This window comes from Phyllobates terribilis, unplaced genomic scaffold (assembly GCF_046119375.1).
Source record: "Phyllobates terribilis strain yellow unplaced genomic scaffold, ASM4611937v1 Scaffold_7__3_contigs__length_470593459, whole genome shotgun sequence".
In the NCBI taxonomy this organism is placed as follows: Eukaryota; Metazoa; Chordata; class Amphibia; order Anura; family Dendrobatidae; genus Phyllobates; species Phyllobates terribilis.
In genome coordinates this window covers 75,822,286-75,849,349 of record NW_027362767.1, presented here as the reverse complement: position 1 = coordinate 75,849,349, position 27,064 = coordinate 75,822,286, and the positions used below count along the sequence as shown (strand labels likewise).

Genomic DNA, 27,064 nt, shown 5'->3' with positions numbered 1-27,064 from the left:
GGGAGAATTGTACACCATCAGGGAAGGTTAGTAAATATTTAGTTCTCATTTGCTTCATTGTCTAAACAAACCAGTAAAATTCAAGAATCCAGGATGCAAATAAGCTTCCTATCATTTCCATTCAGCCTGCAGTGATCTGTGTCCATACTATGCAAAATACAATCCCTCCTTCCTGAGAAGTGGTCGTCACGAGCGCAAATACTTTTCTGGTTTTCTTTTCTATCTTCACAAAAAAAAACAAAAAAAACACTTCAGCCCGTCTGTTAGCAGTAAATAATAGATAGGATTGATCCTCAGTGGAAATTCTAAATATGATAGATTTTAGGTTTTGTATCTCTTTAAGTGAGTGGGTTTCTATGAAACGCTCTGAATAAAACTTATTCTTCCTTAAAACATGTCCCCTCCCGCTAAAAGAATGTAAAAATGTCAGCTTGTAGCCTAAGCGGTGCCTGGTATTGACATTTGGGGTGTGTGACTGTTCAGGTTTGGGTAGATGTTCCTGGATAGGTGTGGTATTGCTAGGCGTGCTCCGCCGCCCCCTTCCACAATCAAAGCCCTCTTTATATCACAGCGCTTGCTGCTGCCTAGCTTGTGCTCACTTTTTTTTTCTGCCCTTCTGCTTGTGGCTCCTGCCTACATCCACCAGTGAGTATACTTTGCTCCTTCTTTATTCCTGCAGCTAGTTTTTGCTAAATGTATTCATTTTTGATAGTTAAATTGATTCTGACATATGCATAGGATTGTAAAAGAATAATGCGAGGGGCGGACGAGCCAGAGGGGCAACTCGTCCAGCTGCCCTAGAGGTAAGGGGGCCACTTCCACCTCCAAAACTGCAAGCGAAGATCCCTAGACGGGTGCATTATGATGACCTGTGAAGGACCCATGTACTGTTCTTGCACAGGCGCCCTGTTCTGTCTCTCAGCCCCGGGTATAGCCGAGGAAGTCCCTGTCGACCTCTGGTCTGTGGGGAGGGAGGCTTTGCTTACGCTGACCCCCCTTCTCCATGAACAAAATGATTCTGTGCAGGGTATTTCCTATTTTTGCATGCTACTAAACCACAAAAGAGATCTTCACGGGGGGGCACAGAATCCTTAATAACGGAAAAAAGGATTTTAAGGGGAGTAAGTAGGTGTCTTGCTTTTTTGTGCTAGAATGGGATATGTAAGTGTCAGGGCATGAACCTGAATGACTATGTAGTCCATTAATATGCATGAGCATGTTCGGATAATTATCACTGCAAGGTTTTTACATTGCTTGAAGGGATAACGAGAGATCTTGAAATTACTCCAAAGAGAATGTATTGTAACGGAGTCACATATTTGGTGAGATTTTAGTTTTGATTTTCCACACACAATCTACTTTAAAATACCAGCAAAGTGGCTTTTTTTTTTTTAAAAAAAACCTCTGCTTTTGTACAGAATCTGAATCCGTGCAATAGAAAGGGTGACCCCCCCCCCCCCCCACCAAATTTAGTAATGCACGTGAATTCTGCTGTTGAGCGATCCACTCCAACTCTGTAACGTGCGATTCCCAGCCTAAGGCCACATTCACACAGCCTTGTTTAACCACGTAGATGAGAAAATGGTGCCAGTATCATCCGTGTCGTGCATCCGTTTTTACCATCCGTGTCATCAGAGTTTTTTTTTTTTTTATGGATGGCTAAAGAAATAAATGAGACAGCTTCTCCTATGCTTTGCAATTTTGTACACTGATGCCATCCATGCGCTGTACGTGTTTTCACGGACTCCTAGACTTGTATTGGTCCTTGTCATCTCTGCTGTCGGATGGACACAGTCTGTGAAAAAATACTTATGTGTGAACAGCACCATAGATTATAATGGGTACATGTTGTATCTGTGGAAAAAGAACAAAAAAACAAAAACCAGATGCAACAAGGATGTCTGAATGAGGCCTTAAGGTGTCTAAGAAGGACAGCGCACTTCTCCTTGTGCAAGTCTTAAAATGGAAGTTTAAAATTGACATGCGACTGCTTGTTCTGTGGAACTTTTGAAGGCTAAAATGGCCACCTGTGATTTCTGCCTTATTACTTTGAAGGAAATGTGTCATCAGAAAATCACCTATTCTTTAAATGAGGTATTATGCCTTTTAACAATTTATTTTTATGTGTAAAACTTTTTAGACTGTTTTTTTTCCCTTTTTTTTTTTTCTTTGCTTTACTCACACACTGAGTCTTTGCCGCTGCGCTGACATCACATTGTCAGCGCTGCATCTAATAACAGAGCTCGGCAGCTTTGCCCGAGTTGACGAAGTACCGCTGTCATCACTGATTGACTGCAGCGCTGTTGAAGTGGTATCGCTTCTGCAGACAATAACTGACACCAGGAGCAGCATCAGACTCTAAAGTAGACCCGGGGAGGTAGGAGTAAAGCGCAGTTTGTGCTTTACAAAAAAAAAAGCTGCAACTGGGGGGACAAGGGGTTTTCTAAAATGTCTTAACCCCCCCTAATAGTGATCTCTTACTTCCTGTTCGGTTCATTATCTGGACATTGGCAGCCATAGACTGATCCCCAGACCCTACTTGTGGGCATACTCTAATCATGATGAAGTGAGGAGGAGGTGAGCTGTGACCACCTATTGTGAATCTGGATCCTGTGTCATCTTCTGTGTATGGAGGCGTTTTTTTCCTTTGTATTCCCGTCTGTGATGATAATGAGACTGCTAAAAAGTCTCCTGTAAAGAACAGGACAGCCGAGTCTAGTATAAGGCCTGTTGATCAGTGTGAAAATTGTTTGTTTTTTTATTTTATTTTTTTAAATGGTGAAATGCATAAAAGCTTGACTTAAACAGTATTTTTCTTCTGACCCATTCCTGTAGAAGTTATACCTTTTTGATCAGTTTTACTATATTGTCCTGTTATGCCTCCATTTTCTTAGGAGGTATGACAGTTTTTATATATCATATGCTCTGTGTATGGAGATTTTCTCTTGAGAAACATTTCTTCCAGACCTGACCAAGCCAGTATAGCAGCACACTGATAGACGGACATTGTGGGGCCATGACACATGTCTGTGCTGATACAGCGGCGCTCATTGCAATCATTCCAGTGAAATGGATGGAAGCAGCGGGGGGCTCCACTAATGTGCCTCTAAGTGATGTCCTAGAGCATAATGATTGTAAAACCGCTTAGAAAACATGACCTTCATCAGGGTGACTTTATATCGATGGCTGAATAATATCATGTGTATCCAGCGCCATTGCTTATATCATCTCGCTTGCAAATTTAGGCCTCAATTGAGGTGCGACAGGTAATTTCTCAGATCCATCGTAATCCCTGCGGCTATGTAGCGACATTCACACATGGGTGATAAAGATATATGGCCATCTTGTTATTACTAGTCTTCCTCTGGGACGGAGACTTCTGATGACTCTTCGCTTTATGAATGGTTACGAAACGGAGACTGGCTGTGACATGTCCATCCTATTATTTAACTGCAAAACGCTTGAAATGTTAGTTTTAATGGACATTTGTGAATAAAAAAAAAATGTAAATTTGGGTTAAAATGATGCTGGTTGGGGCCTACCACTTCTATGCAGTCCTGCGTCTCCATGGTTACAGGCTACTAAGTCTCTGTAGTTGTGGTAATCCCTTCCATAGCCCCCCTACTCCTTAGTAACCTACAGAATATAGATTAGTAAGGAATAGGAGGACGGACATGAGTAACACATGACTGCAGCATCCGACTACACAGGGGTTGTTTGTAGTCTGTTACTATGGCAACATGGCCTATAGCTCTGACGACAAAATGGCAATTAGGTTAAAAATTAATCTGACTAGGTGATCCGCATAGGTGTTAGCAAATGCCTTATGTGCACCACTACCCCCAAATTTAGATGCTAGAAGAAAATACTTAGATATACAAATAAACAAGGGGGTGATTAAGGGAGAAACAGTGACGGGTTATTAAAGATGGCGATCTAGAGAAATGCTGTATGGTAGGAACAAGACAGATCCAGCTCCTGCTGCTGCCACTGAATGTTTATGGGTGTAACAAGGATGAAATCTGCCTATGTTCAGGTCTTCGCCTTCCCCTCAGGCTCAGTTCTCTTTTATACTAGAATGAGTCATAACATTGAAATATCAGTTGACATGAAGGCACAATGCACCATTTCCTGCTTCATGTAAGCTTATAGCATATACATGTCTAGGAGTATAAAGTTATTTTAAAGAAAGGAGATTCTTTCACAGATTGAATGTGTACAAATTATAGTCCACAAAGGGAAAAAAAAAAAACCTGAAAACTTTCTGAAATATGAGATTCAGCAGGGCGCCCCCTAGGGTGAAATTTTCAGTTCTTTATAAAGAGATACAGGTATTCAGGCTCCTATTGAAGCTGTGCTATTGGGCACAACATTAGGAAAATGTACGTGGAACAGAACTGATGCATTTAACATTTATTTTAAGACTTATTAATTTTGCCTTAACACCAACTCCAGGGTGAAGTCCTATTCATCAGAAGCATGATGTTTCTTTTCTTGTTTTTTTTTTTAATGTTACTGAAGACACATTTGCAGTGTGTCTTCAGCAAAATGGCGCCGGACAGCGCACTCCTCCCCTGGCCTCCAGCAGAACAGGACACGGCAGCGCTGGAACACAGGGAAGAAATGTGAGTATGTGTGTACAACATGAAAGGGATGAGGGCTACCATGCATACCAGGATTGGGGGGTGAGGGGGTACCATGCATACCAGGATTGGGGGGTGAGGGGGTACCATGCATACCAGGATTGGGGGGTGAGGGGTACCATGCCTACCAGGATAGGAATGTGGGGTACCATGCCTACCAGGATAGGAATGTGGGGTACCATGCCTACCAGGATAGGAATGTGGGGTACCATGCATACCAGGATAGGAATGAGGGGTGCCATGCATACTAGGATGAGGGGTTGGGTGCCCTGCATACCGGGATTGGGGGGTGAGGGGTGCCCTGCATACTGGGATTGGGGGGTGAGGGGTGCCCTGCATACCGGGATTGGGGGTGAGGGGTGCCCTGCATACCAGGATGAGGGATACCACACATACCAGTATAGGGATGAGGAGTACCACGCATACCAGGATTGGGGGTGAGGGGTGCCATGCATACCAGGATTGGGGGTGAGGGGTGCCATGCATACCAGGGTAGGATGGTGGAGACAGGATGGGGGCAGCACATACCAGCATGGGAGACCATATTCCAATAAAAATGCTCGCCACCTGGGCGTATAACGGGTTCAATAGCTATACACCAGCTTGTAAATTATGGGGATTTTAGGTGTTCCTGTATTTGGCTCTTCAATGCACTATTAACAAGCGCTGATCTACGAGACACAAGTCAATCGCCCCTTGTTGACCGGACATTGATGAGTACATGCTGATGGCTAATACAATCATTCTGTCCCCACATTAGTATTGGATTATCAGCAGCACATCCACTGTATACAACAGGTGAAGTGCTGCCGAATATTCCTCAAATTAACAGTTATACCAGTAGGTGACCGATGCAATGCGGCACTCCTAATTATCCACCAGTGTAAACAGTTTGACGATCATCAGACTCTCGTTCTTTGGGGTATCAGATCATTTATGCCAGAAAACTATATATCTACTAGCTGTCAATTTTGGAGGGATTGACTGAGATCTAATGTGTACAGTAGCCTAATCGCCATTATCTCGCAGGAGGATGGGGTGTAGTTTGGGCATATTTGGATTCCATATGATCAATCCTTAGTTCTTGCATAAAATAAACTTGTGTTGAAAAGACCTTCACTTTGGCTGAGCTTGCGTGTATGATGCCGGCGGGGAGATGTTCGGACCTCAGTATGGCCGGCATAAGACCTTGTTCACAGATGCATTTCAGTCTGAATACTGTGACAAAGTAGCACTGTTCGAAACTTGGCGCCATAGATATTGAGGTAATATAGTCCAAGAAGTAGCATCTCAAGCAAACTCAGCAGCAGGCATGTACCTGTCGAAATATTGGGTGGACCCAGTTGGAATCTTTTCACTATGGAAAAGCAATTGTATTCTTTTAGGGCTTGTTGGTCCGTGAATGGGTTCATGGGGTGGTACAGGCTGAATCTATAACTCTACACCCAAACCTCCTCAAACACATCTCAATGTGGCCACGTTCCTGTCATTCTGCTTGTTTAACAGAGAACACACAATCGTCCTTTGCTTCTCTTTAAAGATGAGTTTGAGGGGTCTCTACCTAAAGCGATCATTGTGTAGTTTATACCAGTGTGATGCCCCCATTCCAGACAATGACCAATACTGGCACAAGTAGTAAATTGGCTCAATATGACATCCCAAACTTGTCAAAATTCAGAAGTGTTTTCATGAGGCCCTAAGGTTTTGTAAAATGTAATAAATTGTCATTTGGACTAAAGGATCTTATTTATGTCGTCCATCAAAACCTAGTCGGGTGCTGATTCTTTTTAGTCCTCCAACCTTTCCAGCAGGTCCTCCTCCCCGTTATCTCTAAAAACACTTAGATAAGTGGATAACTCATATAAAGAGGATCCGTTACCAAGTTGTAAAATTCAAACTGCGTACATTAAACAGGTCTATTAGCCCTGATGAGACAGGTGTACTTACCTTTGGAAATTCATGTCAGAATGAATGTACAATTATTTTGTAACCTTTTTAACCCCCTCTAGCCGAGTCAATTTTTGTTGTACTTTTTCTTTTATTTTTTAAAGTTGACATAGCTTTATCAGGTTTTTTTTTGAGGGGTGGACTGTAGATTTGAGGACACAATTTATGTTACATCATAACGTACTGAATAAAACAAACATTCTTTTTTTTCCCGCACCGTTTTAGTGATGTCGGTGCCGGCTCTCTTGACATGTCTTGTTTGGTGATTATCTATATTATCTGTAACATCAAAAGCTCATCTTGGGAACATAACCTAAATCCTCCTGAAAATATATGAATACATTATTTGGCTGTTACCAAACTCATAAATAAATGTTATGATGTTTGTATATAGGGGCTGAGCTGGATTGACTTGTCTCCTTATCATTGTTTGATTTAGATAATGTTATTAAGAATTTTTTTTTTTTCCCCCTTTCATTTCAGAAAATGTCTGACGGCTTTTCGGTAAGTGTGAACTGTCTTCTTACTTGCTGATTTCTAACTGAGATAGTGTTTGGATGGCTTCTAGGTTGGAATTGCCATCATTGTAATTGTGTGTTTTTTTTGTTTTTTTTTACCAGCTCGACGATGCTTTATCTGGTCCAGGAAATGCAGGCGCCCAACAATCACAAGGGCAGAACTTGAATAATCCTTGGGGAGGCCAGAACCCTGGACAACCTGGTTTTCCTGGACAGCAGTACCCAGGATTTCCTGCACCAGGTCAACAATACCCGGGATTTCCTGGACCAGGACCAGCGCAAGGACAAGGTCAGCAATATCCGGGGTTTCCTGGACCAGCACAAGGACAAGGTCAGCAATATCCAGGGTTTCCTGGAGCACCACAAGGCCAGCAGTATCCTGGATTCCCACCTGGAGGCCAGCAGTATCCTGGATTTCCTGCAGCTGGCCAACAGTACCCAGGTTTTCCAGGGCCGGGAGAACCCTATGCAGCAGGGGCTAAGACAGGCCCAACAGCACCTATAGTACCTCCTGGTCCAAAGGTAAGTCTGGAAGAATGGAAACATACAAGCATTTAACCAGAATGGTTTATAGTTTCGCCACTCAAGCTTCTTCTGGCACAAAAGCTGATGAAACGTTGGCAAAATGCTTTGTTTTGATGTTAAAAAGTATCACGTTGAACGGATTCTTTTTTATTTTTTAGAAAGTACCATGTGAATTACCGTTACCCTCAGGATGTACCCAAGGAATGATGTTGAATATTCAGGGCGTACCGACTGGTAAAAGGTAGAATGCTGATAACTAACTTCAATACTCGTCATACTTTGGCATCTCTTAGTCGTAATGGCCTCAACTCTGAAACACAGTGCAAACCACCAGTGGTGTAACTTTGACGCTCGTGAGCCCCAATGCAAAATCTCCAACAGGGACCCTAATATTTAATAGAAATTGTATTTGCCCCACTCCCCCACAAGCTTCAGGGCCTGTCCTGGGTGCAACTGCAACCCCTGTAAGCCACATAGCCCACCCATACAAAGTGTTGGCTATACCTTCCCGGACCCAATATGTAGAATTCTCACCTTTTGCAGACATGACACAAGGTTTGTTTTTTTGTGGACTGTACTTGGATCGAAAATATGGTTGTGTGAACATATGCTTAGCAGCAGCAGCAGCACGTCGCCCTTTTCTAAACAAGAGATGTGCAGCCGATCATATATCAATATATTTTCAAGCTTGCTCTGATATTCATATTCATTTTATTCTCAGGTTTTCCATTGACTTTGTAGAAGGAAATGACATTGCTTTGCACATCAATCCACGATTTGATGAAAAACCTTATGTAGTTGTGCGCAATTCAATGATTCGTGGTCAATGGGGACAAGAGGAACGTCAATGTCCAAAGTTTCCATTTCAGATGCAACAACCTTTCAAGGTAAAAAAAAAAAAAAAAAAAAATTCCCACCCTTATAACTTTATAAGGCTGTGTGCCCACGTAGCATTTTTCAAGCGTATATGCTGCGGAATTTCCGCAGCGTAAACGCTTGAAAAACGCATGTATATCCGCACCCCATGGTCCCCAATGGGATTCTGCAAGTTCTATGCACATGCTGAGGATTTTTCCGCAGCGTTTATGCCGCGTTCAAAAATCCGCAGCATGTCATTTAATTTTGCGTTTCCGCAAGCGGAATTGCCTTTGTCCAATGCATAAAAAATGCAAGGCAATTCCGCATGTGGAAAACGCGTGATAAACGCGCGAAAAATGCGCGATAAACGCGTGCGGAATTCCGCATGCGTTTTTCCGGGAGAGGACTTGCATTTATGCAGCAGAAATTTTCTGCTTCATAAATGCAACGTGGGCACATATAATACTTTGTAAATTACTGATTTAGGCTAAGTCAGTAGTGCAGGTAAAGATAACCTTCATTACGTTAAGGCTATGTGCCCATGTAGCAGATTTGATGCAGAGCATTTTTGCCTCTGGCAGAAAAAAAACGCATGCAGATTTACATGCGTTTTTTCTGCCAGAGAGAAGCGTTTTTACATGCATTTTCGCATGCGTTTTTTCAAGCACTTTTCTAAGCGATTTTGAGCATTACTTGGAAAAGTGCTTGACTAGTTGGTCACACAATATAAATCCATGCAACGGCATGGATTTATGTTGTGTGACCAACTTGGATGCTTTAAATGCTGCATCTATAGTGTAAAAAAAAAAAAAAAAATAAATAAAAATAAAACGTTAAAAATAAAAAAAACTTGTATACTCACCTCTCCAGTCTCCTCGCAGCGGCGATCATCTCTGTTCGGCGTCCCGCGGTGTACTGGCAGGACCTGTGGTGATGTCATTTAGTCAGCTGATGGTCACGCGACCATCACCTGAACGCTGACTTCAGCGGTCGCCTGACCATCAGGTGACTAAATGATGTCACCGCAGGTCCTGCCAGTACACCGCGGGACACCGAGGAGAGAGGACGTGGCCGGGAGCAGACCGGAGAGGTGAGTATACAGGTTTTTGTTTTTTTTTTCACCGCGTGGTAGCCAGGATGAAGAGGAGTTGTAGTCTCCTCTTCATCCCGGGTACCACACGCACCGCGATTACGCTGCAAATTCGCGGCCATTGAATTTAATTGAAACACAGCAAATCCACATATACCTGCGGGTTTGCTGCGTTTCAATGTAACTCAATGGCCGCGAATTTGCAGCGTAATCGCGGTAGAAATAGTCATGCTGCGTTTTGCAACGCAATGCAGATTCGGCACGCTAATTAGCGCATCATGTGCACAGCACATCCGAATTCACATTGCTTTGCATGGCAGACTTTTGTCGCGGCTGTAAAAACGCTACGTGGGCACATAGCCTAAGTGTGTATGGGCTCAATAGTAGGGTTATGAGACTATGCCACTCGCTGCTCAGCAGTATGTTTCAGAACAAACTCTTGAAAAATCAGTGGGGGGTAGGGGGGGGGGTCTTCTGTCTCTTATCTCTTGCACCAATTATTTACTCCTACTTACTGCTAAATCCATCTTGGGAGTCTTATTAGCTCACTGAGGTATCAGATTACAGCCACTGCCGATGAATATGGCAAAATAGTAAGAGGCATTGCTTCTCCTAGTGTTTCTCACCCCATTGCTGGCTTTATAGCGTCTGTCTAATGTCTTCCATGTTGCTGACTGTGTATTACAGATGGAGGTTTCTGATCTATATTTTTTTTTTTTTTCCCTTTTCTCAGCTTCAAATTCTTTTTGAACCAGACGGCTACAAAGTGGCTGTGAACAATGAGAACATCTGCAAGTACCCGCACAGGCTGAAAAACTTTGCAGGAATAAAGTGTATACGCATTAATGGTGCCGTCACAATCAACGACGCTTCAGTTACTATGGTGTAATATGTGTAGCTATTTCCTTACAAGTGTAGACAAATTCTTCCTCGTCCTGTACAAGCTGATCCTGCGCACATCTAGCTCTGCTGAAATACGAGATTTATAGACGCGTATTGTGTGAAGCTGGAGCCTACTAATAAAATCTGTACACCCTCATCCTGAATCTTTCCTCCTTTTTTCCATAGCTTCATGCATTTCTAGATAAAGGCAGTACTACTGTGCTGCCACCTGCTGGCTGAATCTGGTATTTCTCCTCTAAACCATGAGATCTGATTTTAATTGAACTAGTGCAATATGAAAGACCAGTTACTTCCCATTAGCAAAGTGTTAATTACTGTTCTGTATATCCTAAAAGTGATACTGCCTCCATGCTCAGTGTCCTAGCTGTAGACACCTGCAATTATCCTTACTTGCTATGGTTTCACATGGGAGCTGAAACCTGCCTTAAAGGGCTCGTTCCAGTTTCTTCTTGCAATTACATTTATTTTAGAATACTTTGTTCTTATCGCTCTGCTCCAGTGATTTCCCCATCAGTAATTGCCGATTATCGGCTTGTGTAGCAAGGCCAACGATTGTTCCCGATTATCACTCAAAGGACGAGCAAAACACTTTAATCAGGTGACTATTTTTAATGCATGTATAAAAATAGTTTACGCGGTGCAATGTGCTGCAGACAGAGGATTTGCTGTTGATCTGTACTGTACATTGGGGGAGAAGTCAGAATGATAATAATGTCAACCCCCAAATCATCGTTTGCATGCCTATATAGGAAACTTTCTGACCTACTTTAATAGTCAACTGACACTAGTATTTCGTGTGAATTTGGCCATAAATCACATGACGATTGGCTGCAGCAGTTTTGTGACCAACAGACAGGACATCACTTCTGATTCCAATGAAGAACATCGCAGCAGAGAATTTAAGGGGATTAAGTCATTGCATAACTTTAGAAAACTTTAAAATAAATTCTAGAACTTAAAAGCATATTTACAGAAAAATGTCATTTTGGTTTAAACATCCTTTACACTACAGCCCAGGTAAATGACGGGGTCAGAAGATTTTACGGCTTATTGCCCTAGTGTAAGTGATCTACTTCTGAGCTTATAGGGAAATACATTATGGACTAAAAACACGAAATACAAAGCTAGTAAAATATACAGAGGCAGACTTATAAATGACAGCGGCCCTGCTTACAATAAACTCATGATATACATGTAACAGATCTCACTATACAATCACACTAAACGCCAACAAAGCACAGACAAGGTTTGTAAGGCGAGGCTCATGGCTTCCAGTCTGTACAGGGCCGACGTAGTGTCGCTGCATTCTTCATAACAAAGCCGATCACTTCTCCATTGGTGAAAACGTTATTAAATCGACCATCATAGGCGAATGCTGAGCCTGCAAAGAAAGACATAAGTGAGGGCTTATCAGGTTGGGTGAAATCTTTGTAAAAGGTGCATTATTCCTTATCCAGGTGTTAAATGTATCACAGAGGTGCCATTAAGATGTCTACTTTTTAGGGGGATAATTTCCTTAGTCCTTTCACTTTTTTTGCCTTTACGTTTTAAAAAATTAAATCTTTAACATTAGGCCTTTTAGAGATTAACTTGCTTAACTCCTCGCAATAACAGTAATTTTGACCAGGGATACCCAAACATATACATGCCACTGCATCTAAATGCAAGTATGTGGGGATAGATATTTTTGCAATTGGGTTTGATTAAAAAAAAAAAAAAAAGACTGCCAGGCTGTGTAGTACTTTGTGCTCAAAACAGCAGAGGAGACTAGAAAAAAAAGTCATCAGTCTGAAGAAATCTCCATTAATTCATTATAAAGCCGAAAATACAGTTCAACTCGGGTTATAGACGAAAACTGGAGTAATGTTTATTAAGAACACAATGGCAAAAAAGGTTAGGCCAAAAAAGTCAAATAGTCTAACATTTAAAGGGGTATTCCACCAATAGACATATGGCATAACGGTAGTGCCCAAGGCTGTAGTAGATCCATTACTCTTTATAATCCAATACAGAAATGGGTCCAGTATGTAGCAGAAGCAGCTTGTAGAACATCTAAATCAGACACTGATCCCATTTTATGCCAATGACAGTTTTGGACCAGCACTCGAGGGAAATAAATAAAACTATACACACACGTGATAGAAAATTTTAATGTAGAACATAAATATCAGGACAAGACAGAACTAAGGCTATGTATATCTAAAATCTGGATCATTCCTCCATCAGATGGCAATGATCTACTGGGAGGAATTAAATCATTTCTCTACCATGGTCGGGGTGCAGCTTCCAAGAAAGTTGAGTGGATCGCTGGTGGTCTTCACATCTAAGAAGAAAAAAAAAAAAAAAAAAAGGCACAATCAGGAGGTTTATTAACATCTGGAAATAAAGTATTTAAGCACAATATCCATTCAGCTAGGAGTTACTACAAGTGTTGCTGTGCCAGGTACGGCTGCTCAGGCTGCAGTATAGGCACAGCCTACCATTAATTTTGCGTAATCGCTGCGTTTTCGCCGCCATTGACTTGCATTGAATCGCTTGGATTCCGCATCACTACATGTGCACATGCGGATATTAAGCGATTTAATCTGCGGATGGTACCTGGGTCTGGAGAAGAGGAGACTCTCCTCCGGACCCGGGTACCATAGAACCTGTATAAAAAAAAAAATAAAAAAAATAAATAAATAAATTTTAAAAATAAATTAACATTATACTCACCTTCCGATGGCCCCCGGTCTCCTCAGCGATGCGTCCCGGCTCCCCGGCGGCTCTCGATGGTCTAAAACAGGGGTCGGGAACCTATGGCTCGCGAGCCGGATCTGGCTGTTTTGAAGGCTGCATCTGGCTCCCAGACGAGTGACCGATCTACTTGCCACTGACAGCTTAAAATGGCGCCACTGCTTCTGATCCGCACCACAGGAAGCAGTCACCTGGGATATAAGGCGCCCGCTCTCCTCACAGCTAGAGTGGCAGTTGAGCGAGCGGCGCTCAGTTGCTGCTACGTGGGGCGAGTCATCATTAAGTGCAGACCGGAGGCGAGCTCACCAGCTGGTATAGGGAGTCCCCGCGCTGTCAGCTATCGTTCTCCTCACCCCAGCGTAGCAGCAACTGAGCTCCGCTCGCTCAAGCACCGCTTTAGCTGTCAGGAGGGCGGGCGCCTTATAGGAGTGACTGCTTCCTGTGGTATGGATCAAAAGAGGCGGCGCCATTTTAAACTCAACTGGCAAGAATCAGCAGCCGCATCAGTCAGAGAGCGCCTGAATACAGGTAACGCTCTTACTTCATACCACCAGTCAATTAGGGGGACGCCAGTTACCTATATACACAGTACTGCGGGGGTACAGTTTGCCCTTCCCCTTAAGAGCAAAGACGCCATCTCTGTTCCCCACATGGAATTAGCCAGGGACACCTCCAGCATATGGAAGTAAACTTTCCTCCTTTTAATCAAGTAGTCAGCTAGCTAATTGCAGAAACCCTTTTATTGAAGAAGATGGCTAAAAGAAAAAAAGATGAGCAGTATCGTACTTTTCAGCAGGAATGGACAGAAGAATTCACCTTTGTGAAGATAGCAAGTACTTATTGCACTTTAAAAGCGTTGGTCTTGTATAAAATGCACACATTTACTTGTATTTAGTTTTAAAAATATTGTATGGCTCTCACGGAATTACATTTTAAAATATGTAGCATTCATGGCTCTCAGCCAAAAAGGTTCCTGACCCCTGGTCTAGAAGGACCTTCCATGACGTCATTTAGTCATGTGACAGATCACGCGACTGCTGACGTTGGCGGTCGCGTGACCTGTCACATGACTAAATGATGTCATGGAAGGTCCTTTTAGACCATCGTGAGCCGCCCAACACACTGGACACACCGGAGGAGGAGACCGGGGGCCATTAGAAGGTGAGTATAATGTTTCTTTTTTTATAACCATTCTTTTACTATTAACTTGGTCACACTATATAAAGCCATGCCGGTTGCATGGATTTATATAGTGTGACCAAGTTGTCAAGCACTTTCCAAGTGATGCTAAAATCGCTTGGAGAGCGCTTGACAACCCGCATGTGGAAATGCAAGTGAAGAACGCTTCACTTCCGCTTGTCCCTGGCAGGAAAAATGCATGTACAATCCGCATGTACAATCCACATGTACAATCCGCATGAGTTTTTTCTGCCAGGGAGATGCAGAAACGCTCAGGAAAAATCCAGAGCATTTCTGCATTGTGGGCACATACCCTAAGATCTTAGGTATCGTGGTTACGACCATTGACATAGTGACAGTTAGCTAGTTACTAGTGGTCATAACCATGGATCTCTAAGCTACTGCAATGCCCTGCACAGGATGAAAAAAGAACTAGTGAATCAGAAGAACTATACTACATTTCTAAATGGAGATATTTGCTTATATTATTACATCTGCTACATATTGGGATAGGATCTTGGAGATGGGGGCACCCAGACCAGGGCAGTGTTCAGTTCTGCGGTTGGCATCCTCGGCACCTCTTGCATTTACTAGTCCTGAGCTGTTGTGTTCTGTCATCCCATACTGTACAGGTAACATCAGTTTTAGGAAGCAATGTGCACACGACTATCATTGTCTTAGCTGTATTGAGACCTCATGTGAGGTTATGGGTCCTAACAAATGCCAAAAAGGGGCCAAGATGCCGAGCCGCAAGTGCCAACTGCAGAAGTGAAATACCAGCCTGGACGCTGGAGCAGGGCAAGACTAAGCTTCCTGTTCATTTCCATCTACACTTTAGTACTTTAGGTTTATTGATGCGGTCACTAACATGGATTATGGCCGTTTCCACAAAACACGATGTATAGGGAGCTGCGTACCATCATCAGGCCCCGGTTCTGAAGTTTCCGGTAACGAGGGAGCTTGTTGTGCATGTACGTCTTTTTCTGGGCTGCACATGAAGACGTCATCAGTAGTCACATTTGTCTCAATATCCGTCTCAAGGTCACAGCTATCTTGAGTTGTTTCGCTTGATTCAAGGCCTAAACATTGCATGAGGCCTGGAGACTCCACCGCTCCCAAGTGGACCACACAAGTGGGAACCAAATACTGCGTCAGGTCGACCACTGCAGGGACCTATGTGAGGCACGACAGGACAGAAAAGTGACATCTATTCTACATAGATCCAAGACAAATACAGTAAAACATAAGATAAAAGTAAACTCACAGAATCAGCGTCTGTATGCTCCGGATTCTGCACTATGGGATCCGGCTCCTGATTCTGCAAACTGAAGATACAGTTGTGATAAGTTACTGATACATTGTTCTATGGAGAGAGTCAAGTCAGGAAATGTCCAAGTACATGGAAGGCTATGTTCACACGCTGCGTCTTTTCCCGCAGGCAGAATCTGCTCTCTTGGCAGTACAAAAAAAAAACAGCGTAAAAAAGCAGGTTTTTCTGCGTTTTTATTGCCTCTTGTGCATGCTGATCAAGTTTAGTGCCCCAAAGAAAAGGTGATGCAACTTCTTTTGTTTTTTGCAACAAAAACACAGCAAAACCTGATACCTGCATTGTTTTGCTATGTTTTTGCAGTTACCCATTACTTTCTATGGGTGTAAAAACACTGAAAGAAGGGACATGCTGCAGTTTTCCAAATCAGTCAGGGAAAAAACAAAAACAAAGTGTGTGCATGAGATTTCTGAAGTCTCAGAGCTTTCGCTGGTACTGTAAAACACAGCTTAAAATTTGCATAAAAAAAAAGCAACATATGAACACAGTCGAAGACGGACGGAGCTAACTAGGGACTGGAGCGATAGGTAAACCTATGTGACATGATATGACACGCCTGGTTCCTGACTTTTTTAAATAGTCTTGTACCACGGCTGGTTCCTGACTTTATTAAAGGCAGGAACCAGGAGAGGTGGAACACTTTAAAGAAAAAAAGTCAAGAACAAACTTTTAGTTTTTTTATTGCACCATGCCCGATTCCCAACATTAATATCAAGCAACTTGGGATTTATTTACATCCTACAACTCTATGGGCTGGCATGCATTTGGCATCTTTCTGCCGAGTAGCTGGTCAAATAGCAACGTCAAGTGCACAGGCCTGCAGAGCAATGTGTGAGGAATGGGCCGCTATGATCTAGCACAGTCAGGAGTTACTCTAGGGCTAACGTGCACATTGCAGGTTGTTCTTTTTAACACAATGAGACCCTAGAGTAGACAGATGCCACAACCTTCTAGACTGAGCCCATTGGTGATCTTATATACTGGCTAGTAGGTGCAAAACACAAGAACTTGGCTTAAAAATGACAACCGCCAGGACATCCATAAGCCATAGTACGGCATATTGGCCGACATGGACCCATTGTAATGATCCCCTTGGCATACAGAGAAAAACACCCTCATACTGTACGATTCATAAAATATGTGAACGTAGGATTGCAGGGTTCCTACAGCTTTGGATTTTTGCAGCAGCCCTACATTGCAATAGTCAATATAATGGCTACAGGAGTCCTTTATTACGAGGCAGCAGGTCAGTCAGATTTACAGCCTGATCTCACTCATAAAAAGGAATAAAGTGCAGAAATTACCTTTCTTCTGGCATACCAAACAGGGCTTTTCTTATAGGGGACTTTGCTGGGCTTGAAGACGTCTCCAGTTTAAGGTCTTCTGCAGCTTCTTCTATGCAATTAGTAATTGGCGTTCCAGAGTTCTGGGCAATTTTTTTTGACGATTTCGGTGTATTTGGCTGAGAAGAACATCGATTTTTGCAAAGGCCTTGAAAAAAAAAAAAAAGAAAAAAAAGAGAAGCAGAAAAAGAAAGTGGAAATCTCCAAAATAATATCTGAAGATTACGGAATTAAGTGGAAAATGACAAGAGAAGTCTCTGTCATGCTGCAGATATAACAGACTGCATGTCTGAACAAAGACCTGCAGTGATGGAAGCCGGTCGGGGCAATGAGTAACTTACTGCCGGGGAGTTTAGCAGGACTCTCAATCCTAAAGAATCCAGCATCAAACACGATGGAGTCCACTTGCATTGGGATCACTGGCGCTTGCTCTTCTGAGATCGGATCCTCCGTTTTAACTTTATTTTTCATTGCAGCTTTAATGGCAGCGAGGCGACTTCTGGCGGCCGCTCTCCCGATATCTCCTTGGTTCGGTTTTCCAGTTGCTGCAGGTGCAGTTTTTTTCTGAAAACCGAAAGAAGTTATGTAACGCACAGATCTTGAATACCGAGACCATATCGGCCCCCTCGAAGCGGACGCTCCTAAAGGGGCTTGTCCAGTGATGACATTTGCAGTTCCATCTACTCCGAAAAGGATAAACACTGAAAACGTCTTACCCTTACAGCCTTTTTCGCTTGAGTCTGATCTGTATTTTGCTGCCAGGAGTTTTCTTCTAGTTTTCCAAGATTAACAAACTTCTTATTCACATCCTCAATCTAAGTCACAAAAAAATAAAATGATAAAAATACGGCTTTTTTTCCTGTATAAACACCCCCACACCCTACAATAAAAAAAAAGGGCTAAGCTGCCCCCTGCTGGACAACGCTTGTGTCGCATCCACCAACATCTTTTATGCACACAGCACAAAACGGAATAAAGCCAAAGTGCTAAAAAGTTTCTAAACTGTCCTCTTATAATCCAAAATATTACAGGAAATATATTAAGGTGCAATTTACACTTGAATTATATAATAGGAGGACTCATTGTCTAGTCCTAATCCAATTATTAAGGTGTGAATTCTTTTACAACTCATTGCAGCTGATTAATGCTATACTTTAATAAATCACCATTCCTCACAAGAGATTGCATATAAAAAAGGCAATAGCCAAGTATAGGGACACCAGGGATAATCATTCACTAGCGGGCCCATGATGCACAGGTAATACATTTTGCCGCCATGCATATAACATTCTGTCATTACGAGCAGCGACCTCTACGAAAGGATGAATATAGAGAAAAGTTAAAATCCATGGCGACATCTCCTGAGAGGGAACGTATCACCCTCAACATTGAACATATGGGATTAATTATAACTGGGGAAGTGAGAAAGAGCTGACATTTCAATCTCCATTGAAGTAGGGACCTCCTGCAGTGACCAATTAATTACAACAGAAGAGTTGCTGTGAGACCCAGACACCACAACATGGATTAATTTACTTAGTACCCTTCCAAGGGAAGAGCTTTCTCTGTTAAAAGCACAGGTTCCCAGGTTTTTTGGAGCCAATGGTGAATATTGGGGTTTACATTTATCCAATATTTATGGGAGATACATTTTTGGCGCTGTGGCGAAAAGGATGAACATAATGAATTCACTCACATCACCGTGAGTGACCTAACCCCCTCCAACATGGTATCGGGTCCGATGGATGATGCTATCCACGTCATGTTTCATCTCTATAGAAGAATCACAATGGGAAACATGACGACTGTGTGTGCCGCCTGGGACCTCCAGGGTCGAAGATGTCCTGAAGGTTGGGGATCTCATGGACTTCTAAGACGTTGCACATCCCACAACCAACCCCCATATGAGCTCACTAAGGGGAGGTATGTGGGAGTAACCTTGATCTAATAAAACCCGAGAGCTTCGGTGTCGGTCATCTACAAAAGGATGAATACAACCCTTTACAAAGAGCCACTGTCTGAGAAAAGTAATGTAGACATGGTCCCAAGATTTTGGGAATACCCCATTCATTTTTGCAGGAACTCACCTGAAAATAGATCATATCCCAAAAGCCATCAAGATCCGTACATGTGGTTTCCTTCTCCCCCCTCTTAAATTCACAATTGTCAACCAGCCCCTCAAACTGCTTAAACCGTTCGGTCATCAATAGTCTCGTTTGTCCCACTGTGGTTCTGATCAGGTCTTTGGCTGGAGGAAATATAAAAAGGAAACACGTTGCACTGACACTGCTCCAAACAGAAAACAAGAGACCGATACAAAAGTGTGCAGATATAGAAATAACACAGCCAAGTCTGGTGTCAGTCAAACGTCATAGTAAAAACTGCAACAGTGCGCAACGATTTCTCACTAAAAGGAGATAATGCCATATACTTGCACTATTGCAGTACTAGGATTTTTGCTACTGCACCAGTAGAGCGCTTGTCTTAGTTGCTATTCACATGACTTACTTGTCTTGAGCAAAATCCACATGAATTTGCAAAAGAATCTGAGACAGAAACCAGAGGCTGGCCCTCACGTTGCCGCTATGGATTTTCAGCTTTAACTGCAGAGGGTCCCCATCTGGATTAGCCCAATACATTGCCAGTAAGCCACAATATGACTACCAGTCGTGACTTTTGCACAGAGCCCAGTACTATAGATCACTGTTCTTTCTGCAGTTGCATCAACGGCTAAGCGGCAGCAATTTGTACATGTTTGTTGTTTTTTTTGTACAGAAAAAAAGCACCAAAATCTGCCTGGAACTTTCAGATGTCATAATGGAGTTTTTTTGTTTATTTTTTTAAAATTACCATCTTCTGGAATATCCACGTCAATCCTTTTATCCCAGTCGCTACACAATAGTGTCAGCTTCTGAATCTCAGACTTCAAGATGTCCCTAGAACAACAATAAAAGGAATCACCTAAAACAATGCTACAAGATGCCGCCAGTGATGAGCCAACGTAAAGATACATGGAGAATCAAACCCATGATCACACAACAGACTAGTTATTATGAAAAATGTGCAACACAATTCATGTGCATAGGATTTCAGAAAACCCCATTCACACCATGTACAGAAAATCCCCAACCGATCCGAAAGCATGCTGTGTCCCACTGTGATTCCAATAGGGTCGTGCAGTGGATTTCACCCATTTTATTTGCTGAACTCTCATCTGCAGATATTTTCCACCTAAAAGGAATTGTACTTTGCAATCATTGTCTGCCCCGTAGACTTTTAACAGAGCTGCAGGGAGTAGGTCCATCTTGACCCCCCCCCCCATTTTGTGATTGGTGGGGGGCCCAGTGCTCAAATCCCTTGCGATCAGCAGGTTAGCACCTCGTGTATACTGAAAAGTCAGAACGCAATCTGATGTATTTTTTGATCGCTACTAATCTCCATTTGGATTTTTGTGCCATTTTGGCCAATAGAAAAATGAATATATCGGGCATCAAATGGAGACAAAATATCCGCCTTGGCGGTGACTTACCTGAAGTAGGGCACGTCATGCAGAGGCTCCTGTGCCGACATGGTCTCCTCTGCGCGTGGCTCACAAGGTGGTGGCGTCAGTGCTGCACTGGTTTGTGGGGCAGAACTGGCATCACTTCCACATTCTACAATTTAGACAAAAAAAAAACATTTAAAACACAACAATTAAGTATTCATTATTAGTTAATAGTGAACTTTAAAAAAATATATATTTTTATTTTTCTCCATATTAGTTATTATTTAAATTATATTCAATATATTATGTTTAAAATATTTAAATATTTTTCAAATAGCAATAGTGAATTAATATTTCAGTAATTATACTATAATAATTTTGTAGTTACTATTGCCATAAAAATATATTAAATAACGAAAAAAAAATATAACTATTAAATAATCACCATTGAGAGAGATATATATATATATATATATATATATATATATATATATATATATATATATATATATATATATATATATATATATATATATATATATATATATATATATATATATATATATATATATATATATATATATTAGTATTTAGAATCTTTATATAGCTATAGTGATATTTATATTTTACACCCTTGTTTAGGGTGCCGATATACCTTTATCCTGGGGAGAAGCATTGACGTTCTCGGCCTGCTTTACTTCCGTGGTAATCGGTGATGGTTCAGATGGTAACTCAGGATCACTCGATTCAGATGCAAACACAGGATCGGTCTCTTCTCTGCTATGTTCTCGTATAACTACAAAATTTCTACAAATAATACAATATCAATTAACACACGTGTCCTCATGTCTTAATTAGCGCATACCACTGCAAACTGAAGGTAACCTCACAGTCCAAGATTTGTATTCCTGGGGTTAGCGAAGAGCTATATGCTAGAAATATATTAAAATAAGTTATTTTATTCAACAAGATATATTAAAACAATTTTTACATAAAAATAGCAGGGAGAATCCGTATAGACAATCCACATATGAACCAGTGTAAGTCTATTGTAGCTTGGAGGACCTCAGGCAATGTAATGGTCAATGACAATTGTTCACAGTAAAAAACTATTCACATACATATGTAGTTAGATACAAAAATGGGATATAGGATGATCAAGATGAAAAAAATACAGGTGCCAAGATAAATCGCAGCCCGGGAAGGTCACGCAGAACCGCCCGCTGTGATTTCAAGCGAACCGCTCTCTGCCGCCCCCTATCATCCGGACAATTAAACGATTGGCTGATGATTAATGTAGAAGACTGCAGGCTGTTTGCATTAACAAGGCTAGTTATTGGAAAACTAACAGTGAGCGTATGGAATACACATCTCCGGATTCCAACACATTGAATATATGTATATCCCCTGTATGATCAATGCTAACTTCACAATAACCCAAGAAAGATTAGCTGCCACCACCGGTCAGGTTTTATACAGGCTGAATGGACGCCTGGTTCTGGTAGCATATGGCTTTGGGGTGCAGTTTACAGAACACAACATAACTATTACATTTTATATTTAATCCAGAACGATAGACATTGTTTATAAAAAAATATACAAAAGGTTTCACAAAGGGGACAAAACAATACAGAATATACAGTTACATGAAAAATGGATAAACTAAGAAACTTACTAGACCTGTTGTCACAGCAATAGCTTAAAAGCGCACCTGTCAGCAGGACTGTGCTTAGTAAACCACATACACAGTCAGGTGGGTGCCGTTACACGGAGTAAAATGATAGCTTTGATGATAAAATCCGTCCAGCGGTTCCTTTATAATCTTTAGTTTCAGTTCTACCATAATGATATGCTCGTGCTCTCATTATGTATTCATGTACGTGTGGCGCCCCTGAGGGTTCAGTCGCCAAAGAGGTACTGCATCTCACCCAGAGGTGTGGTATCTCACGCTCAGGTAAGGAAGGAGCACTGCCCGGGACCCTAACACCTGCATCCAACACTACACCATTCCAGACCAGCAGGAGGGGCAAGATGAACTGGCTTATGCTGAGCCCTGTCCCTGGTTGGAAGTGGGGGGAACCAAGTAGTGGGTGTGGGAAGAAGAAAAGGGGAGCACTTCAGTAGGAGTATAAGAAGAAGGGGAATCATCTAGAAGGGGTTCAGTTCAGAGGGGACAGTCTGAGGAGAAGTAGTGGGAGCAGGGGCTCTGTAGGAGCTCTGCTCAGAGTGTTAGGGCGAACATTTTGATATGTTCACTAGTTGCCTGCTCCTGGCCTAATGGAGATGATCAAGTGCATGTAAGAAAGAATAACATCAGATACACACAGTCGGATGTAAGCTCTCCTTGATCAGCTATGGCACAGCTCCAAGTCTCCTTTATTCAACTCCAACATAGATTTATATAAACTCTGTATATGGGCTCGGTTAGCCCCAGAATGTGAGTAACCAGATGTATTGATTGGTTAGTCCATGGGCAGATCCATGAGGTCATCAGGTGGGGGCGGCGTGATCCATGAGGTCATCAGGTGTGTGTGTGTGTGTGTGTGTGTGTGTGTGTGTGTGTGTGTGTGTGTGTGTGTGTGTGTGTGTGTGTGTGTGTGTGTGTGTGTGTGTGTGTGTGTGTGTGTGTGTGTGTGTGGGGGGGGTGATCCATGAGGTCATCAGGTGGGGCGGGGGGGGGGGGCACGTGATCCATGAGGTCACCAGGTGGGGGTTTCTCCAAGTGATGTGTCGCTCTGTGATTGGTTAGTCCTTCTTTAGAATTCAACTTCCTCTTGGAACTTCCTTGTACGACAGGATGTAGTCATAAATAAAGTCTCCACCTTTGCCACATGTACAACAGGATGCAGTCATAGGTCCAGTTGCCATCTTGCATAACAGAGCATGGTGTGATGAAACAGGAAATGGCAGACATCTTTTGATCTAAACAAGCTTATGTAAGGTGAAATAATACACTTTATGGGTCTTTTCTCTCAATCTCCTATGTCTTGAGGTTAATTAAGTATTTGATCCTATGGCTCTCCTCAACAAGAGGAGCGGGCCTAGATTGAGAGTCCCAGTAGGACTGGCTGGACGAGGAAGGGAGCAGAGGGAAGGCTCCAGAAGCGAGGGGATCCCAGGGGCACGGCGAGTGTCGAAGTCACCAGTGCGCCCGAATCTACCAGAGTGTGGAGGGATCAGGCCGCAAAGGGGACCGGCCCTAACTAGTGGAGAACTACAAGGCTCAGCTAGAAACCGGAGGCTTCTGTACTTTCAGGGTGCAGTTGCTCACAACCGCAACTAAATCGCTAAAAAAGGTAGCCGCTTAGGATTCAGGGGACTGCAGGTTGCCCGCCAAGATCCGAGGCTACCGGCTTGGGACACTGGTTGCGAGGCGCAGGGCAGGAGGGTGAGAGCCAGCGCAGGAAGACAAACGGGACCCCGTTCTATGTGCCTTCCTCGGTTAAGTACTCCTGAAACACCTGAGAGCTGCTGAACCCCTTCCTTGGTGAATGCAGGACGACGTTGGAGGTTACACACTGGCCCTGGTAACCTGGAGTCTTGAACATCTGTGAGAAAATCTGAAGACTGCACCCCACTGTGTCCTGGAATTATTGCTGCGCCATCACCAGCCCTGCACTACACCGCACCAACATCTACCTCATAACCTCATTATATACTGCCCTGGAGCGCTGAACCAACTCTGCTGCGTCACCATCAGCTCCAGAGAATCTGCACCACAGCGGCGGCCACATATAGCCGCATACCACGGGTGGCGTCATGAACATTAAACTATAATCCCCTTTTATTGACCGCCCTGGGTCACAGACCGGGTCACTGCCACTGTGACATCCCCTGCACCAACCGGCCCGGCACCGAGTACCCCACGCCCCAGGGAGCACGTCATATGCCTATCTCTGCCTTGTGATAGGTCACTGTGCTTTCAGTCACCTGTCTGCTATTTTAAATATTGCCTGTTTAATTCCTCTGCCCATGTGACATTTACATATCCCAAAATGGCCGCCCGCGCATGCGCAGTAGCATCTTTTGGTTGCCGAGAGATGCTCCTGCGCACACGCCATCTTGCTTTTGGAATAACAATGTGGGTGCAGCAATATGGCGCCACGCATGCGCAGTAGCATCTCGGCATTCGAGAAATGCTACTGCGCAAGTGGCGGGAGTCAAATTGCTGCAGGCAAGTTTCTTTTTCCCATAGCAAACTAGCACCCACGTGTGTGCAGTAGCATCGGCAAGCGATAGATACTAGTGTGCACATGGGGGCACCATTTTGCTAGAGGAAAAAAAAAATTTGCCTGCAGCAATATGACCCTCACTGCCCGCGCAGTAGCATTTCTCAATTGCAGAGATGCTACTGCACATGCGTGGCGCCATATTGCTGCACCCACACTCTTTTTCCCAAAAGCAAAATGACGCCCGCGTGTGCGCAGTAGCACCTCACAGTCATTTCCTACCTTTGATCCTAGAGCTAGCACACATTTCAGCAACCTCTCTAACTTTATACCCATCCGCCCAGCCCCCGCTTCCCCAGTACCGCTAACAGGAGCTCTATGGAACGCTCGCTCCGTCTGCAACAAACTTTCCTACCTACATCCATGATCCTTTCATCACTAACAAACTTTCCTTCCTCGCCATTACCGAAACCTAGCTCACCCCCTCTGACACAGCCTCACCAGCTGCACTTTCGAATGGTGGACTCCACCTTTCCCACATCCCCTGCCCCAGCGGCAAGCATGGTGGAGGAGTTGGCTTTCTCCTGTCAGACAACTGCTCCTTCTCACATATCCCACTGCCACCCTCCGTTACTCTCCCCTCTTTTGAAGTGCACTGTGTGCGCATCTACTCCTCCTCCAACTGGCCGTCATTTATCCCCCCTCCTCCCCCAGGGCCAGCTGCCACCTTCTTAGACCACTTCACTTCCTTTCCATTGACATCCCCACTATAGTCATGGGCGACTTCAACATCCACATTGACACTTCCCACCCATCTGTCTTTAAGCTTCTATCCCTCACTTCCTCCTTTGGCCTTGCTCAATGGTTTTCAGCCCCCACTCACAAAGATGGCCACACTCTGGACCTCATCTTTACCCGCTTCTGTTCCCTATCCAAAGCTCTTCAACTCTCCTCTTCCTGACCACAACTTACTCACATCCTCTCCCCCCTCTCCAGGTCCACAATCCCCAATTCAGAAACTTGCACGCCCTCGTAGAAATCTCTAACACCTCAACCTACACTCACTCTCCAAACCCCTCCTCCCTCTTCCAGACATATATTCCTTATATGATGCAGATACTGCTGCCGCCCTATATAACATCACAACAGCTGCAGCTTTTGAATAGGTCTCCCCCCCTCATACATACCAAAGCTCGCACAATCAACAGGCAACCCTGGCACACCAGCCTAACTAAAGAACCGAGATGGGCTTCCAGGGTTGCTGAGCGGAGATGGAAAAGGTCCCACTCCAACGAGCACTTCATCGCATTGAAACAAACCCGCACTACTTTCAGGTCCACACTCAGTGCAACAAAACAAACATACTTCTCAGCTCTCATTCTCCCTGTCTCACAACCCTAAACAGCTATTCAGTACTTTTAATTCTCTTCTCCGTCCCCTAGCACCTCCTCCCTCTCCACTCATCTCAGGTGAAGACTTTGCCTCTTTCTTCAAACAGAAGATTGATAACATCAGAGAAAGCTTTTGCCATAAGTCCCCACAGTCCCTCCTCATATCTACTCAACTCTCCTCCTCCAAAACCAGCTTCTCTGCCATCAGGGAAGATCAACTTTCCTCTTTACTCTTCAAGGTCACACCTCACGACCTGCAAACTTGCCCCAAACCCGTCCAACCTCATCCCAAACCTTACCGCAGTCTTCATCCCAACTCTAACACACCTCTTCAACCTGTCACGAGCAACTGGTGTCTTCCCCTCATGCTTCAAACATGCCTCGATCACACCCATCCTCAAAAAGCCCTCCCTTGACCTATCCTCTCTGCTTATCTATATCGCCCCATATCACTTCTCCCCTATGCCTCAAAACTACTGGAACAACACGTCCATCTTGAGCTGTCCTCCCACCTCTCCTTCTGCTCCCTCTTTGACCACCTCCAATCTGGCTTTCAACAGCACCACTCCACTGAAACGGCCCCGACTAAAGTCACCAACGATCTACTGACCGTCAAATCTAAGCGACACTACTCTGTCCTTCTCCTTCTGGACCTGTCATCTGCCTTTGACACAGTAGACCATTCCCTCATCTCTCGGCATCACAGACTTGGCCCTATCTTGGATCTCCTCAAGCCTAACAGACCGGACATTCAGCGTCTCCCACTCACACACCACCTCCTCACCTCGCCCCCTATCTGTCTGTGTTCTCCAAGGCTCGTTTCTAGGACCCCTGGTCTTCTCCATCTACACCTTCGGCTTGGGTCAGCTCATAGTGTCTCACGGCTTTCAGTATCACCTCTATGCTGATGACACACAGATCTACCTCTCCGGACCTGATATCATCTACCTA

The 27,064-nt window shown here is 43.6% G+C and overlaps 2 protein-coding genes across 2 annotated transcripts in view; one reads left to right on the top strand and one right to left on the bottom strand.

Annotated features, from left to right (window-relative positions):
- Nucleotides 1-509: 509 nt before the first annotated feature.
- LGALS3 (galectin 3) lies at nt 510-10,620 on the top strand. The gene is made up of 6 exons (XM_073638798.1): nt 510-645; nt 7,074-7,094; nt 7,211-7,630; nt 7,792-7,874; nt 8,355-8,520; nt 10,315-10,620. The coding sequence occupies exons 2-6, from the start codon at nt 7,077-7,079 to the stop codon at nt 10,468-10,470; spliced, it is 843 nt and encodes a 280-aa protein (XP_073494899.1). The 5' UTR covers nt 510-645; nt 7,074-7,076; the 3' UTR covers nt 10,471-10,620.
- A 453-nt stretch (nt 10,621-11,073) lies between these two features.
- Nucleotides 11,074-27,064, bottom strand: part of DLGAP5 (DLG associated protein 5) — a 33,741-nt gene continuing 17,750 nt past the window's right edge. Inside the window, exons 9-19 of the mRNA XM_073638797.1 lie at nt 21,209-21,360; nt 20,599-20,722; nt 19,920-20,005; nt 19,157-19,317; nt 17,786-17,884; nt 17,411-17,633; nt 17,031-17,217; nt 15,664-15,724; nt 15,317-15,572; nt 12,752-12,807; nt 11,074-11,865 (exon numbers count right to left, since the gene is read on the bottom strand). Coding sequence (XP_073494898.1) covers nt 11,809-11,865; nt 12,752-12,807; nt 15,317-15,572; nt 15,664-15,724; nt 17,031-17,217; nt 17,411-17,633; nt 17,786-17,884; nt 19,157-19,317; nt 19,920-20,005; nt 20,599-20,722; nt 21,209-21,360 — 1,462 coding nt within the window. The 3' untranslated portion in view covers nt 11,074-11,808. The remainder of the gene's footprint in view (nt 11,866-12,751; nt 12,808-15,316; nt 15,573-15,663; nt 15,725-17,030; nt 17,218-17,410; nt 17,634-17,785; nt 17,885-19,156; nt 19,318-19,919; nt 20,006-20,598; nt 20,723-21,208; nt 21,361-27,064) is intronic.